At 40.8% G+C, this 18,828-nt stretch overlaps 1 protein-coding gene across 2 annotated transcripts; it reads right to left on the bottom strand.

The window, feature by feature from the left end:
• Window positions 1-3,733: 3,733 nt before the first annotated feature.
• On the bottom strand, window positions 3,734-17,661 carry LOC136932970 (protein yippee-like 1). 2 transcript variants are annotated; one of them, XM_067228298.1, is made up of 5 exons: window positions 17,528-17,661; window positions 12,826-13,110; window positions 9,957-10,000; window positions 9,363-9,471; window positions 3,734-7,789 (listed from the first exon to the last, which is right to left on the bottom strand). In XM_067228298.1, exons 1-5 carry the CDS (start codon window positions 17,621-17,623, stop codon window positions 7,700-7,702), a joined length of 624 nt encoding a protein of 207 aa, XP_067084399.1. In that variant the 5' UTR covers window positions 17,624-17,661; the 3' UTR covers window positions 3,734-7,699. The 2 variants fall into 2 exon arrangements, with proteins under 2 accessions (XP_067084399.1, XP_067084400.1); XM_067228299.1 differs by lacking the exon at window positions 17,528-17,661 and adding an exon at window positions 16,452-16,718.
• Between the last annotated feature and the right edge of the window lie 1,167 nt (window positions 17,662-18,828).

Genomic DNA, 18,828 nt, shown 5'->3' with positions numbered 1-18,828 from the left:
TTGACATTAATTGTTTAATGCACTAGTAGCACTAGAACCGGCAGAACAGCCAGAACAATACATTTGATATTGAAATGAATTTGAATGTTTTGTTTAAATAGGTTTATGTCTCACAATGAGCAATTAGAGAGCAAAGACAATCCATTTGACAACAATACTCACTTTCAATACCAGAGAGAAAAATCATGACCTCTCTAAAACAGTTGCGAGCCACTGTCTGCTTGAAAAAAGTGAAGCCCCAGTCAGCCAACAACACACTCTCCAACTCCATACCCCTTCCTTCATTTCGTTCTTGAGCACCTTTGATGTAGATGAGCACAACGACCACATGACCCTTCCCCTCTTCACCACCAGAGGTCACTCTTCCCAGAATGCTGGCCCCACCTGATTTCTTGATTAGTTCATCACTTCCCACATACCTGTTTTGAATCCCACTCACGCCCTGTAGATCATCAACACAGTCACATTGTAACAGTTTGTTTTTGCTCTTCCTTGTATACCCTGCCCTTTCTTCTTGTATCCTTGGATTAACCTTTGCCCGTGTTCCAGTTCCTTAACCTGTGACTACGACTCTTGAATTACCTTGATCACCTGTTCCTGCCCCTGCCCCTATACACTTGAACTGACCCTTGCCTGTTCCTGACCCCACCCCTAACAGACTTGAACTGACCCTTTGTACTTTTGAACATGTTCACATATTAAAAGTTCTGCACCTGCATCCAACACCTGGTCTCTGCCCCAAGGTACAGAAGGTCTTCAGTTCCTTCCTTGACTTGCTCCAAGAATCGTCCCCCTTGACTCTGCTTGCCTCGGCTACAGCACTTTGAGGCTTTGGTGTGTTCTCCCCCTCATCAAACACGCTCAAGACAGCAGTGAGAGTTTGAGCTAGTTTGCCCTTGGGCCTGTAGCTTCAGACTTTCGTTTACTGCTCCTCGACTCCTTGCTCTTTCTTCGGGATTTGAGGGGGAAAGAAGTGAGTCAATATGGAAAGATTAAGAACCTAAATTCACTAAGGCAAGAAATGCACACAAGCTAACGTAGAGATGGAAAGAAATGAAAGGATTTGTGGAGATTTCTCATTCCCCACGGATTTCTATGTCTGGGAATTGGAGCAGGTGCTGTCTAATATATATGTCATTGTCATATATATATATATGTAATATATATTTTTGACATAGTTTTTATACATAGTGTATATACCCATTTATTTATGTAAGCACATCACTGCACTATCCTGAGCCTACTGAAACGAAATGTCATTCTTTCTTACTGTAAAGTGAAATTCAACGACAATAAAGGTGACTGGACTGGTGAAAGGACAGGAGGACATGCACACACTTTGATCCAAAGTTCATTCAAGCCGCGTGTCTCTCGAAATCCAGCTTTTCATCGAGGATGACGTGCAGGCTTCGTAGAGGCTACCACAGCTAGGCCATCAGATTCAGATTCAGATTCAGATTCAGATTCAGATTCAGATCAGTAGAGAGAGACAGCTCACGCGAGGGAGGGTCTAGAAGGGACGAAGTTCCTGGATGTTTGATTATCCGTGTGATGTTAGCCAGAAATGTCAACATAAATGGTAACTAAACCATTGGACTGCCCGGCTACAACTGGCTGAGCGCACACATCTAAAGACATTAACATTGACGCTGGAGAGAGAGGAAGTACAGTCAGGGAAACAAAGGCATGTTCCTTCAAATGTGGCACCACAAGGTTCTGAGAATTTCATAGAGAAAAGGTAAGAGACATGTAGAAGACCTGGAAAAAGAAAGGAATAATTGAGGCAGTGAACATGCTGAATGGTACATACATATATCAGAAAACAGGGTGAAGAGGATCATTTTTATAAGGAGATGGATGAATAAGTTGGAAACCCAGAGTAGAAAGAGGCTAATGGAACAGACAGATAAAGATAGGAGGACCGGCCTTCAGATTCCCTATAACCAATGACATCACCAAGTTGGATTATCATAGGACAAAACACCTGTCAGTCTAATGGGCTGACAAATGGCGCCCTGCCAATAAACATGGGCGGAAAAGGTGGTTGTGTCAGCTCTGTAGCCATGAAGACGGTGGCGGTAAGGAGTGCTGCCACGTCTTTGTGTGGGCATACACTGGACTGGAATGGAAGAGAATTAAAAGATCAGTTCAAAACGATGTGTCTGAGGATAGTGCAATCATGAAGGATGAATTAGATCAAACTGTTATAAATGATGAAACTTGGGAAAGGTTTTGTACTGATTTTTGTGTCTGTCCGTGTTGATCCTTTCATCTGTTTGGCAAACATTGTGTCTTCTTCTTCGGTGGTGTGTTCCTGTGTCTTGAGCAAAACGGACAAATGTCAGAAGAATGATGATGTCAAGGATTGGTTGTGTAAACATTATATTAAGTAAACACAACATTTCATCTGACTCCATGAACTCCCCTCTGAACAATTAGTCACATGTATAAACAATTTAATCATCGACTAATTTGAGGGCACGGATTGTGAATGTGTTGCTGTTTTGGAGCTGTACACCTGTGGTACATTGTCTTGCTAGAAGCTGTCTCTGGTTGTCGGCTAAAAACACTCTTGTTATTTTTATTGCCCATGCTCTGCTCTCTGCATGGAATCGGTTGCTGTTGCCCAGGTGACAGCATGGGGAAAACATTGTGAAAACGTTGCAGGCACATTCCTTGCAGTCTCCCCCCTCCACTCCATGGCTTCCTTTCCATCTTTTTGCCGTGAATCTCCACACAGGGGACAGGTGGCCCCTCCCCCTGATGACATCACTGCACTTTAAATAGAAGCAGCGTTCAAGTCATGGCAACTAGCTGAGAGTCTGCACACCCTACGGTCACCTCCAGCTATTGTTTTCAGGTAAAAGACACAGCAAGAGAGAAGGGGGGGGATAGAGATGGAGATGAATGGTTGTATGGGGAGAGGGAGGAAGAAATGAAGAGACAAGAAACACAGAGAAGGAGAGCCTTTGTCAATATTATCCTTGAAACTCATACAGCCGACACACAGCTGAATAACATGAACAGAAGAGAAAATAATACAATCAAAACAGACATTAAACAGTATTCCACTTAATGTACGAAAAGTTTGATAACACAGTACCAAATTAGTGTTTTAGCACAAGCCCTACAATTAGTCCTAATAAGTGAAGTGCCTGTGTGCAGTTCCCCAATCTTACACACACGGACCGTATGAATGGTGAGATTGAACCCCACATTGATACTTGATCAGATTCTTTAAGACAGAAGGCTGAATTAGGGTATATAGGGCTGAATTAGGGTATGTAGGGCTGAATTAGGGTGTCATCAGCACCTCTTTACCCCTTCAGACATCTACTACTAGGACAATTTGAAAGTATTCAATAAATAATTATTCTTAATTGCTCCAGTTTCTACTTCCTTTTAGTATTTTACACGCTGCTCCTCTCTACGTAGGTGAACCTTGCAGTGCCTTAGTTGGTAGTTTGAGTTCCTAGGTGACAAAAACCCAGGTGGCACAGTCAGACTCGTTGACAGCCTTCATTTTACGTGTATTGTGTCAGAGGAGGACTATGTCAAATATGGCACGATGAGCCAGGTCTTTAATGAACAATCACAGTCTCCTATCAGTCACCCATCCAGAGCTTTGCTCTGGCACTTTAGAAATATGTAAGAAACGTATGCTGAGCCTGGGTAGTTGCACACAGTGGATATGATTTTCCCGAAGGAAATTCAAGATGTTATAGTTGGATGAAAAGGCAATTTTTTATTATATAGCCTACAATTGAGCCAAACAATTCACATTTGAATGCCATTTAAATTTTATTGTGATATCTGATACAATAACAAAATGAAAACAGATTAATGACTTTACTCAACCAGAATGTAAAGCAATGTAGTCAAGCAAAAAGAAAAAAGGCGAAAAAAGGTCAAAACTTTAATATAGGTATTACAAATACATCCCATAGACCTTGTACGTTATTTTAACAGTCCTATAAAAGAACTATTAATAATGAATCTTTCCAATGTAAAACAATTTTAACCTGGATTCAAGTCCTTCCAATATACTGACTGACAGATAAAGAGTTGCTGTGTAACCAAATAAGATGGCTGGGATTGTTTTCAGTAGAAGATATCTGAACAGTACATGTTGTAGGCTGCCTTTTTAAGTTAGAAAAGTTAATCATCAATAAATCTTTAAGATTTGTCATATTTGAGAGGCTAGTCATTTCATTTTTTTGGTTTTTCCTAGTGGTTGAATCTCCAGGAGTCAGAAACAAGAAGTGCCCATATTGTTTAACTAAGATATTTGGTTTGCACTATTGTGAAACTAGCTGCTGCTTTTACATGTGTCTTACATGGGATCCAGGCAATATGTTTTTGACTGATTAATTTTACTGTACCTGCTTTTAAATGCCGTTTAGCAGTCTCAATGGAATATTCTCACTAATCATAAACGATTAAGACTCATAATTAACAATATCCATCAAAACTGTACTTCAAGCAAAAACCCAATAGAAAACGATAGTTCTTTAAGTGTCAAATATGGTTGACATTAGAAAACGTAAATATAACTAGTCTGTGAAAATCAGTGAAATTTGTGTCTGTGACAGCAAATATAAGTTCACAACAATTTTATAGCCAATATAAATAGATACACTGTAGTATTCAAAAACATTATCCTTTCACTTTTAGTGACACCAAGGTTTCTGGACTTGGGCTGCTCCTAGACACACTGAGATAAGACAGTCACTGATGTAAACAGTTGGTGTGGTCCAAAGAAAACAGTGTCGACAGCTTCTTAATCAGCTGTCATTGTAATTTATTCTATCCTCCTTTAAACTGCCTTTTTATTTCAATCTTTTATAAAGGTAGAGGAATCCTATACATCTCCTGCGAAATAATATCCCACGACAATAATCAACGTGAGCGACAAACTAATGTGAGTGAGATAGAATACACATGTCCCTGCGGCTGGAAATGTGCACGAGAAAGGGTGGTGTACGTCTCATTTGAGCAGTGCTACAAGGCGATTGGAGTGACGGACAATGTAGATACATTGCGGACAATGATACATTCCCGTAACAACTGTCGGCATGCAAAATTACAGAGGAAAATGACTGTGCTCAATGTCACAAACGAGGAAAGGTTTTGGGGATCGCCTGCGATCCTACATGATTGATACAATTAATGTAAAATAATTGCACAGGGGAGTCCTAAGCGTAGGTTATATGGTCTTGGCCAATAGTCTCCCAAAACTTGACTGGAGAACCCAGCTCATCCTAAACCTACTTCGGTTTGGGTTCAGTAAAGATAAAAATGGCCCTCTTTTCGAATTTCACCTGACAAACAAAATACAAAAAAGGGACAAAATAAAAAGAAAGCATACAAAGAAAAAATGTACTTGCTATAAAGCTTGCAAATCAGGTAGAAAGCGCAAGCAAAAACACCAAATAAAAAGAACACTTGACAACCAAAATGAAAGACGAGGAAAGCAAACTCATACACTCCTGCATATAAACATTCATCCCCGTACATAAAGCCAGAGGTATAGTTAACAAAAGTGCTTTAAGTCAGGGAAGTAAAAGAACAAATCCAGTAGAAATATGTATAAAACCTTAAATATGTCACTGCGTACAAAAACTCAGACAATGTATCAACTAAATGTTTTTGTTCAATCTTCAAGTAGGTTGTTGGAAATCATGTTGGGTTTCATTGTCTTTGTTTTAGATTATAAGGTTATGTGATCGGCCTGACCTTGCCAGCAAAGTAAGCCCTCACTGATTTCAAATCCCTTCAACCAGCAACCCAACATCCTTACCCACTCAATTCCTAACTGCTACAACAACTGCAATACAAATATGTTGAAGTCTGAATATTTGTAATTAAAAGCTACTTCACAACCCCATCCCCAACCCTATACATTCCTCCATATAACACTATCCTTTTCCCTATACCCTCACATGTACATATACAGATTCACTCTACTCTGAATATAATAACAATTTTTTAAATCATTGCTTTACATTTTCAGCACTAAATTCCTACTAGATAAAATATTTTGGTACATTTAGGTTTGGATAGGCTCAAGTCAGATCTCTATGAAGTTTTGAAGAAGAGTGTGTCTGAGGGGAATGTTGACTGGAAGGGAGAAGCCCATCAGTTCTCTGCTGGGTTTTGGAGTTACGCACTCCACAGCAGGAGGATGAGAAGGGGGCTCAATTTTTGAAGAGGCACAAGATTCATGCTGCTTAGAGGCAAAGAAAAAAAGAAAATAATTTAGAGGTTCTCCGATAGGGGTAAAGTGCTAACACGTCTACATTATGAATGATGTCTATAAGAATGCATTTCCGTACAGCAGCAAAATATTTCACAGGTGTTTTTTTTCAGCTTGTGGTTTGCTCAAGTGGTTGTAATTTTAATTTTATCACACCTGCAGTCTACTAACTCCTTATTGAATTCAATGCATCTTGTACATTATTTCAATAATCATTAAAAAGGGCTTCAAGACAAATGCATAGGAAAACACAGCAGACAGACATTTGCCTCTAAACTCATGAACCAAAGGCCTCTGCAAAGTGCAAACAAAGTAACTGCTTTCAAGTACTTAAAACTGCTTTAGAAATACGCAAGTTGACACAAATTGGCATGCAGATATACAAACAGTGTGTATATATACTGTATGCATGTATGAGAGCAGATGTCCATACACGTAAATATAATCCATATCCTTACTATAAATATATACATGTATATATACTTTTTATCAATGTAACACGATGATGCATTAAGTGTAGGGTGTCAGTACTGTTGTCAAATGGAACCAGCCACAATGACATTTAGTAAAACATTACAGTTGTGTATGCATGTGTGCCATAAAGCACCCTATTCAATGTTTTTCTAGAAACACACCATTTTGCTTTTAGGGTGCTTTAAGGCACAGGGATGTCCTACAGATTGCACAGTGAAGTCTTAATGACAATACAGAAAACAAAGGGTCTTAATCATAGGAGATAACGTGATAAAAAAACCCACAGTAGTTACACAACCCCACAACCGTTGCCATCGAGCCCGTTTCTTTCCTTAACTGTGAAATAGACAGATGCTGACACGTGAGCCTTGGTATACCTACCCCAACCCATAGTCCCATTTGGACCTTGCAGGTAAAGAGCACCAGGAACAGAGACAGGCCCATAACCAGGGCAGAGGAGGACACAAATACGAACCAGTAACACTATAACATCTGCCGGAAAAAAGCCCACACGTAAAATGAACAAACCGAAGAGCCCTACCTCCGGCTCACTGCGGAAGGAGACAAACGGCTCAGTCGCGCCTCTCTTTCTCCCCTTCGACATCCTGCCCACCATGTTCCCAGAAACACGCAGCTCCGGAGGAGAGGAGGGTCAAACACAACGGGGAGCCATGAAGAAGAAACGCAGCTTCACTAAAAGGAAGGGAGAGACTCTTTGTGGCAGCTGAGGGGGGGGGGGGGGGGAGTCATCCCTGCTGCTGGGTCATCCCTGTCTTGGATTCCTCTTCACTATGGTGTGCAGTTTTCCTAGGGAGCAGGGTGTTACGGTGTGTTACTGTTTACAGTAGGTGTGTTTTAAGGGGACGGGGCAATGGGGGGGTCATGGCTGTTGTTGATAGCGGGGCTGTTGGTGGTCTGTGGAGTCTGACAGAGTTCGAAAGTCATGAAGCAGGAAGCAGAACCTGGAGGTCACTCCCATCCGTTGTCCTTGATCATGTGCGCCAGCTCAATGATGAATTTCCCTTCCTTGTACTTCTGACTGCTCTCAAATGCATGCTCCTGCAAGAGGAACAGACCAGATACACTGTGGCATCAGTACATCGACTTTATCAAGTGTATTCTGTTAAGTCTGTGGCCCTGGTGACAAAGGAGTTATGTCCAGACACTCACATATTGATTGAACCCTTTATTGCAATGGAAATAGGTTTGTCGTTGGCGGTGTGGTTCTTTCTAAGGGGAAACTCCCCGCCTTGGAGCAGAGCTAGCATAGTACAAGTGCATGCAATAACAAGGCAGGGAGCATAGGATATAAGATTCCCCGGTGGACAGGAATCATTTCAATGATTCACAGTTCGCTTCACAGAACAACAACATCCTGTATTAACGATACAGAAGACAGTCGCAGGATCTGCACAGTATTCAAGAGCATAGTAACGCATGATGCATCAGCATGTGCTGGGTCTGTGAATGAATGCAGTATTCAGGTCCTCTACGGGGGAAGGCTTAGACCTTCAATTAACACACCTGCAGTTGACTGCATGAGTGACATCAGCAGATGACGTGACATGGCTGAAGTAGCTCTGCCAATTTACTTTTTAACTACCAAACGTTATGTTATGGTAATGACTCTTTTTTCAGAGGTCTCTACGGCCTAAAAGGTCTTGACATAATGGTTGACTAAAAACATGGTCGTTCATTCATATTTATGTCTCACACGTCAAGTTTTGTATTATCAAAAAACTTTGTTAAATGGTGTGTTCACCACAACATGCTTTCCATGAAATAGTCTTTCATATTTAGACATGGGAATTAAGGACTGCCTCCTTAAATGGAACCCGTTCCAAACTGTGATGAACCAAGTCACCGTTAAAGTTTATTTAGCCAGGTCTTCTCATTGGTTCCTTGAAATACATGTACAGAGTGGTTCAATTTGATTACATGCACGGCTGACCCTAATACGACAAAACATTTGCAGCTTCATTGACGAAACATAAAAGGTCTACTGTCTTTGGTAGTACCATAGCTAGAACCTATGATGATGCCCCAACTAGTCTAGTTTATGGTTAGGCACAGCGGCAATGTGAATTCACTAACGTAAGCCTTGCTTGCATCAGTTAAACAGTACTCAAATGATCACTATTATTACTTAAAAAGAAAAACAAAATGTTATTATAAACCTATGTAGCAAAGATAAGGATCACGTTAACAGTGCCCTTCTTTATAAGGAATAAGTCTCACCTTTGGTTTAGAGCAAGAATTAAGCCACCACATCTGCAGGCACCCATCATGGATAACCTGCCGCTATGACCATGTGTAGGCTCTTGCAAGCTACAATTTATTTGTTTATCCTCCTTGCAGTATCGTGGACACAGTGGATATGTAAACGTGACTTAAGAAAAGCAATCAAGTCAGTGAAAGTAATTTCATTTGTACTGTATCTAAGCAGGGACTGTCGCCATGGGGGGAATTCTCAAACACTTGGGGGGAAAAAACATGTATGAATGAGCACAAAACTGTGAAATGGTTCAAATATGCCAATCCTCGCAAGAAACAGGTCAGGAGACAGTGGGAAACGAGGGCTTAAGAAAGTATTGCAACCCACAACACGGAAACGGTTCGGACGGTCACTTACGTATTTCCAGCCTAGGGTGGTTTTACAGTTTTCACAGTAGATGTCTGCTACGGCGTGCAAGCCTGTGAGGAGGACCCGCTCCTCAGCCGGGCCGCAGCCGATGTTGACCCTGAACGGAGCACAGAGAGAGGGAAGGAGAGAGGAATTACAGTCACCCCCACAGAGAGCGAGCAAACACGATACTGAATGTGTTGAGGATTAATGCCCATTTTCATTTGGGGGGATTTTATTGATGGACCCTACCTTACCATACAATCGAATAGCTGTTTGATGACTGATATTTCTTTTTACGGTAAAGAAGGTATTATAATGAATAATAATAGTAAGAAAGTATTGTGCAGCTACATAGGCTTGGTGTGTTTACCAATTCACTGAAATAATACAAACCAATACTGAAAAAATCTCAGGCAAAGGTTTATACTCACTACAGATTATAGATAGTTTTATGTCTATGTTTATGAATAATTATTACCGTGTGATGAAAGCCTTCATTTCCAATTGTGTAAACATTACATACAGTATTCTCCTTTTATATCGTATGTACTTCTACAAACTCATTAAAATAAACGATCAATCTCAGGAGTTAATACTTACACCGAGTTAAAGAGATAGGCTCTTCCCTGGCTGCCTTGAAATGACTGAAAAGAGAAAGAAAATCATTTCAATGTCAGACGACACAGGAGACCAGGAGGTGCACCGTGCTGAAGAATGTGGACACAAAAGACGATTGGCCTTCTCTCCCAGTAATATTGTTTGTGCTGTTACCCTTTCTTGTATTTTCTTTTCTTTAAGATAGGGGGGAGCTATACAAAATGTGGGATTAGGTTGGATACTGTAAGAAATTGATATAGTCCTATATACTGCCCGGGCCAAGTGCCTGTGTTACTGTCGCTACAGTTTGTTACATTTTGCAGCAACCATTCCAATGGTGCTTTTGCTTTCCAGGCTCCATGCAATGATTTTACTACCCAAAACATGCTGAGGAATTTGTATTTACATTTTCAAGGCTATGTTGACTCTGCAGTGTTACATTCAGTGAACTGCTGTGACAAAGTTATCGTTGTATAAAGTTGTTGTTTTTGTTGAATAACTAACTGTGTCAATAGTGTGTGTTGCCTTCTTGGATCATTCTGCAACCCACTTCTGCGTCTGAGACCTACCGGCTAAGAACCACTGTTGTAGTATACAAAGTGAAGTGTGTTTTTTTTGTTTGAGTTTTAATTATGCACCACAGATTTGGAAGATATTCAATGCAGATTCTAAACTGAATGCTGTATAAATTAAAATGTAGCGGCTCAATATCTTCGCAGCGCATCAATGATTCAACAACATGTTAACAGTGCGCAATGACACTAATCTAAAGCGCAAGGTCTGTTTTTGAAAAATTATGAAAAATGTCATTTGTGTTTTGTGTAGTGGGGCTACTTTAGGAACCAAACATATTGGTTCACACTAGATTGTGAACAATCAGGGATTTTACACAGCTAGCACTACTATTAATCTGTATTATTTTTTATTTTTTATTATCAATCTTAATAATATCTTAATTAAATTAAATTAATCAAAATTCAGATTAATGTAACTTTTATGTTGCATTTAACATTTATGGCAGTTCTAGTAAATTTGGAATTTCACCAGTTCTAATGTTAAAGTAAAGCTGGACTAACCTAGTATTTGCACAGCACATTTGTCAAAAGAACTTTGACAAAGTAATGACAGAACAGTACCTGCGCATTAGCCTGCATGTGTAGAGGTGCAACCGACACATGGGGTTAGGACATAAGCCTGTCGACCTCTCCCTGTCATCCTTGGCCAACACTGTTAGCCAGGGCCCCCAATCGGCTTTGCTCTTTCCATTGCAAATGAGTGCTGTGGCTGAGACTAAATCTACAGCTAAGGCCAAGGCCCATGAGCCTAACCGCTGCCTAAAAAAACCTCCAGCTGCCTTTGTTGCCAACAGCAACAAGTAAACAGATGTCGCCCCACTGGTGTCAACTCACATGATACTCTGGGCTTTAAATGCGCTCGGTAGAAATAAATCCGTCGTTAATCCGTTATGGATGGACATAAATTAAACAAAATGATTGATCGCTCAACCTTTAAGGAAAGTTCTGTATTTACTCTATTACTACAGCGAGCAATACAGTCTCCTGTCGGTATATTCGCACACAGTCAACTGCAGAAGCCACATGTAGGGATGACCTTCAGTTTCGTCGAGAGAACCGGGTCAATCCCGGTGGTGTGACAGACTCAGTCAACAAGGATGAGAGAAGGGGACCGTGACACGCTGCAGGCCTGGGTCTTGTAGAAACTACACAAGTTAACATCTGGTAAAAGGATACTTCTCGTTGCTCTTATTTTGAACACACTTGTCTGTTTTTACTTCCACAGGTTTCTCCAGAGCTGGCCGACCTCAGGGACGCGAGTTTGCTCTCCCACCTTCGAATTCCACCAGATTGTCAACGTTAACTTTTGTTAACCGAAAGTTCACCGATTTTCCGTTGTGCTTTTGCATGCAGACAGCTCTGGTGTCGCTTGTCACGAGCATGTATCATTGTCAATCACCTTCTTCAGCTGCCCAATCAGATGAACACCCTTTTGAAGCCTCAACTGTTCAGTTAGATCGCCTTAGATCATCTTACACAGGACTTTTTCGGTCTTACTTTGCAGATGAGGTACAGCATTGCTCTGCATTTCTAAAATGAGTCCATGCAAGCCATCTTAAAATAGGACAGGAAACAATTTCTAAGTCATTTTGACCACAGCTACCATTCAATGTAGTTAAATCGTAGTTGATGTAACTTTAATGTTAAGTGTTTGTAAACAAAAAAACAATCTGAGTCTATATAAGTTAGACAGTAATTGTATTCAACTAAATGTTTTTTTATTTTTATGTGACAGCAATGTTGGTGCCCATCAACTGTGTCTACACTTAACCAACCAAGGCAACTGACCATGGCCTGGAACCAGGTGTGGATGTGATCAACTTTTCATAATTGTTATGACTGTCATGGCCTTTCATATACGACAACATGTGGTTGCATGTGTTTACCCGTGTGCACGGGAGACCCAAACTAATACAACTTCTGATATCTCCAGCTGTATTAGCCTGGTGTAGCAGTATTATGTATGTGTGTGCCTGCATCAAGACCGATAACTAGTCAGCGAGCTTGATTTACTGAACTCAGTGTGAGCCAGGTCATGTCATTAATGTGCTTTTAGAACTGTGCATGATTAAGTACTGCCCAATAAAGTATACATTTATCGATATGTAGATACACTCCTAACAATATGCATTTATCAACATGTATGGTTTAAGTGGTATGTTTGCACAAGAATCACTCTAGATTCAACGCAACTTCTACACAATTAGAAAATAATGAATAAAAATGAACTAAAAGTGACATTTATTGTGTGCATTCTTTGGGGGGTGCTTTATCCAAGTATGGCATCCTCCCCTCACCTTTGAAATCAGCTCGTCGTGGTTCGCCAGATGTGCCCGGCAGTGGATGCAGCTGTATGTACGATGGCAACTGGGCAGGTAAGCCTGGAATGTCTTCGACTTTGTCATTTTCACCATATCACTCTGGCAGGGCTCGTCGCTGGCGTCGGGGCTGGCACTGGACGAGTTGCAGCTCTGCTGAACTTGCTGACAGAAGAAGCACTGGAAGATGCAAGCCAAAGCCGTCGTTGTTCTGGAGTGGGTGTGTGGCACGCTCCACACAGACGCCACAAGAGGAAATGGAACCTGCAGAGTGTGGGGCGTTGGAGGGGAAGATGTTTTTCGTAAGTGGAGAGAGTTGTCATGAGACATAAACATAATGCAATTTTGTTGGGGTTCAAAAGGGGCTGCATTTTTTAACCCTTGTGCTGCCTTCGGGTCACATGACCCAAAGGTTCATAACGAACCACCGTTGTGTTTACCCAATTTTACCCAATACAAAAACAAATAAAAATAATTTTCTTTTAACCATTGCAATGTGGGGGGTCTGAGACAGCCCGACAGTTAAAAGAAAATGCTTCACTTTGTTTTTGTAGGAGGTAAATTTGTCGCAATACGACGGTGGGTCACAATGACTGATGGGTCAGAATGACCCAAAGATAACACAAGGGTTAAGAAAAATATGCGGAACTCTTAACACGTCGTCTTTGAATGGCATATTGTGTAATAGATAGAAATATTTTCCATGAAAGGCGTGCTGCAATTCCAAAATACTGTCTCGGTGCATTTTCACATGGTCCAAAAAAGCTTTTATTTACCCCCTTTAGACCTCATGCAGACCAAAACTATGTAGAACTTGACTGACAAGCTGTGGGAGGACCAAGGAATCTGTCTGAATATCAGGCGCCTATTCCTTAAAGCGAGTTTACCAAATAAGCCAAGCTTATGTCAGGGGAAAGTAACATGACATCAGCCCTGGCTTACTTGGTCAACTTGCTTTATGGAACCGGCCCGAGGTCTTCCTCTAAATATACACATCAACACAGGATTTGAACAAAGTACAAAATCTACGCACTTGTTACTGCAAAAAAAAGAAGAAGAAAGGGAAAGACAACGCCTGTTTTATTTGATCCTCTAACCCAGTGAGGGCAACAAGTGGCCCTACAGGACTGATAACAGACTGACAGCCAGCCCCTAGGGCTCAAAGAGCTAAAATGCAGCGTAACAACTAGATCTGTATGCCCAAAAGAAAACCAGTAAATAATTCCAACTTTATTCTACAACCCCCAGGGCAGACCAGCCAGTTGTGTGGAGGAGTAAGACTTGAGACACTAGCACATAAAAGCTCAATAAAGACTCTTGCTCTCACCATCTCTGGGATCGCCGTGCCACATTGGTGGACGGTTGCGGGCAAAACACAGCACCCAAGCCCCAGCAATGGCCGGTAGTGACCCGGCCCAGGCAAAAATGGGCCAACCAATCGCCAAAAGTGACCTTCGACAGCCAGCCAATAACCCAGCCCCGGCACCACCAGCCAGAGCCTGGCCCTGACGAGGGCTCCACCCTGCTCGCTCCTTCCCTCGGCTGCAGCTGGGGACGTGCGAGGGGGAGTGTGGGGAGATTTGGTCATCCTGGGAGCCAGCTTCTGATCTGTGCCCTCGACAACACCTCACCACGGAATCAACTCGTCATGGCTGGCAGCTCGTTTCCATTAGGCTCCAAGGTGCACCCAACTGGTGATGAGGGGTGTTGTAACCAAGGGCTCTGGAGACAGTGCCAGCCAGAAAGGGACAAAAAGAAGAGATCTACAACTCCCAGGAGAGACCAACCAACAGTGAAGAGGAAAACCCAACCCCTGGTGACTGCCTTTATTCCCTTCAAATATCCCTTTACCCATTAAATGTCCTCAGGCACACTATACTGTTCTCACAACCATAGTACAATAACAATCTTATGTTAATCTTACAACTCTAATATTGCACTGGTAACAAATGTGTAGTCTTCACATTAATATGTTTAATAGTAGATAGATCAACTGGTCAGTTGAGATCAACTGGAAATAGTGGGTCATGCACTACTCAATTAATTCCCAACCTGAAATCTGTACCATGTCTTGCAGGTTACAATTTAAGCTCCATATTCTGTTTTAATCCTCATTTATATCTCAAATGTTTCAGATACAACTGTGTAGTATACCAATTTAAAAATGCCATGTTATCTTCCATGCCATCTCCTGTTGGCATGAGTGGAGTGGACAAAGTATCTCAAAAGGCTGTGCATCTCTATAGCCCTTTGTTTTGATCAATACGCTCCGATAGTTTCCTGTCAGATGTGTCTTATTACTTCCAGGTTGTGATTGAGAGAAGGATTTTAAACTCAATTCACTATACAGACTCCCAAACCTCGTACTTTTCTGACTTTTAGTGGCCACTACAACTATATTTACGCATTGCATAATGTTGCCGGCAGCATGAATTGAATGCCACACTATGACAAACTACTTTGTCATATCATTGCACCTTAACTTGCACAGGGATGTTTTTATTGTCTTTGTGGACTGACACCCATTACACTGGGCAGTTATGGGTCAGAATACACATATCAAATGATCTTAAGTGTTTTCTGAATTTTGTCTAAGACACACTGTCATCTTTGACATACTATGTAGGACCGTTGCGTGCCATTTGAGATTCAGGTTGTTACTCCAAGACAGTCATGAAACGGAGCAACTTCCACAGCTGAACAGGAAGTCCACACTTCATGTCAGCGTGACATTTACAGGTTAATTATTCCAATGTTGGTGCATGCGATGTTTAGGAGTGTGACAAAGACAAAACAAAGACAGGTCTTTTCAAATGTTTTAACCACGTGATTGATGAAAATATATAACAAGACACTTTGTAAAACCAGTGGAGAGCCTATGCATAACATCAAATCGTTTTCAGCATTACAATGACAATGGACACGAAGCTATTAATAACAACACCAATGCATTCTTGATCATTTACAAAAACAATCATTAAAATTGACACGATTTGTTATGACAATAATCACAGCACGATCATGTAAACATTTTAGTGGATGAATTTAAAAACAGCTTCTATAAGCATGAACCAAATCCAACGAGATCTTGCATTACTTATTGAGAGCCATGCATTGATAAGCAACACTTCACAATTGTGAATGACAAGAAATGAAGCGCGCACATGAGCGCAGCCAACAAGTGTGAGCACAACAAAGGGAAGAAGCCGCGTGCGACTCCTTGCTTGGTACAGAAAAGGCAGTGCGTAACCAATCAAAATTCTCCAAAAAATCGGTTTAGCATGCGTCTCTCTCTCGTGTTTTTCTTTTTCTTAATGCTAAAACGTCTTCTGCGGTTAAAATGATTCCTTTCCGCACTGATTTTTAATGCTTCTTTTACTGTGTTTGGAAACAGCATGCACAGACATTTATGACGACTCACGCGGAAACATCTGAACGATTTTAATGATGTAATTTTGCAGTCAAATATAGCATGAATTTCGAAAAGAACATTACAAGCAAATATGTAATAAAGGCATTGTCGTAGAGGCACTAAGTAATGCTTGTATTATAGTCGGAAAAATATGTTCAATAACTTTGATATGGCGAACACATTTCATACTCACCACCAGAGTCTAATCAGATCAGACCGAAGCTTGACCTAAACTAAATGGTGCATAGGCTAAAACATGCTGCTGGTGTCTCCCAAATGAATTATTAGTTATCATTAACGTTTGAGATAAGAACAGGGATCTAAAAGAGTTGGCTACAATGGACATTTCCGTCGTCTTTGTTGTTGCCTTTGTGTTGAGTTCGTGATAAACTGGCTTGGTTACTTTGTGATGAAAACGTCACTGAGGGGAAGATCCTCAACTGTATGACTGACGCCTACAGTTCCCAATACGAGTCTATTCTCGAGGAGAAAAGGTGGGACTTTAACAGAGGCGATATCACACACCCGGATGTGTAAATAAACACGAGCAGTAAACATGAAAATTGAACGTCCTACTCCATGCTGTTACACGATGATTTAACGTCTGGTTTATATGTCTGATTGTCTGTTGTACTTTCTGAAAAAAGTAGAACTTTATTTCACTCTTTTGCCAAAAGCGATTTCCAACTTTGACTTTCGTATCTAATCCCTTTATATTTGAAACCGCATATATAGACTATTTATATGGATCATTGATCATCTTATTCGTATGCATAATATGCCATTGGGTTGGTCTTAAAAACTATACAAACTTCTACTACATTTGAGAAAACTGGATATCACGACCATATTACCTACCACATCGACAGTCTTAATAACAGCATGCACTGACAATCATGACATCATGCACATAGGCGTAAAGATAAACAACAGTAACACACATTGTATAACAATGACGTTGTTATGAAGACAACGTTCGCACAGAATGGGTACCCTCGATGATGCCATAGGTTTTTGCGTCGATATTACTGCTGTCAGACACTTCTTATGAAATGTAGGCTATGCAAAGCACGGCCGCCATATGAAGTATACCTAATTCAAAATTGATTGTGCAATCTATTATTTAAAATATGCCACAACACTTAGTAGGCTACTGCCACTCACACGGATATAAAAATATTCCGATGTTGTTAGAACTAATCTGTAACGATATTTAACTAGGTCCAATTGAACTAGATAGGGGTATGTAGGCCTACGAAATCGTCTTACCCAAAATGAGGATCCTCGAGAAGATCTTTGAATGCAGCGGAGAAAATATTTTCTCCACCGAAGCAGTTCACGTTCACAAATTTTTGTGTGGTCCATACACAGTCTGTCTGACCTACAGTTCCATGACTGCGTTGTCTAGAAGATGCATTTAACCGAAATCTAAATTATAAAGTCTGCAGACAAGACTGTCAAAAAGACTGAGGCAAAGAATTTGACTGTCCTCTTAGGCTAGTGTCAGTCGTTTTCATTCTGAGACGTCGTTTGTGAGAGTCAGACAAGTAACTGCAAACGAGTAAACAGTTTTACAGTCACATACACTGTGTCGTATTAAAGCAGGGCAATGTGTCTGCAGGTACTGGTGTTTATTTCCTTGTAATGTCTGACACACTGTCCTGTCCTCGAAATTAATTTGGAATTCAAACCTGACTTTTCTTATGTAAGGCTTTGTCTAATTACATTAACCCTAACACCGTAAATTACTGTAGGTTAACAAATAGTTTTCCATTATGATACAACGCATAAAAACATAAAACAAATCTATCCTCTCATCGCCCAATTAAAACAACTAATCTAACCGTAATCCGACCAATCATCGTGAAGTGGGCAAGTCTTAAATTTGATGGAACCAATCGCTAAAGCGATGTAAACTGACAGGATCACTTGATCAAATAGCGCTCCTGTGTGTCTCAGTGCGTGCGTCTCAGTGTCCCACTGAAAAATACAGTATCACCTCACAAAACAAGTTGGTAAACATTCCCTCTCTGACAACACTTAACGTAACCTGAGAACAGGTGAGCTTTGTTAAGCCCATTAATTTTCTTAGTCAAGTATAATTGCATGCAATGTTTAATTTCCTAACTCCAATACAAACATAACATTCGAATTACTGACTTAATGTAACATTTTCATTTTAGAGTAAAACATTTTAGTCACGTTTTGATCATGTTTTACACTGGGACTGGTCAATGAGGCTGTGCACAGTGATTTATATGGCCTTATATTGGTTCTCAAACCTCTCTGACCAAATCCCAGCTTTGACACAACCAAACATTTGTATAAAAAATAAAAATAAAAGACTATTACTGAAATTACTTATCGCACAGGAACCTGTGGCTGTAGATAATGGCACTCCACAAGATTATGGCTGTTTGGAATTTGGTGCTGGTTTCCCATCAATCCTTAGATGTGGTTCAGACTAAAGGGCCTGTAAACAGTGCTTTTCATGTCTCCAATCCTGGCACTAGCGCTGTGGTGGGTACAATTAGCCCCCAGCAACTGGATCAAGCTGCCGGATCATACGC

This window comes from Osmerus mordax, chromosome 24 (genome assembly GCF_038355195.1).
Source record: "Osmerus mordax isolate fOsmMor3 chromosome 24, fOsmMor3.pri, whole genome shotgun sequence".
Lineage (NCBI taxonomy): Eukaryota > Metazoa > Chordata > Actinopteri > Osmeriformes > Osmeridae > Osmerus > Osmerus mordax.
The sequence above is the reverse complement of the archived record's forward strand: the minus strand, read 5'-3'. Positions and strand labels throughout refer to the sequence as shown.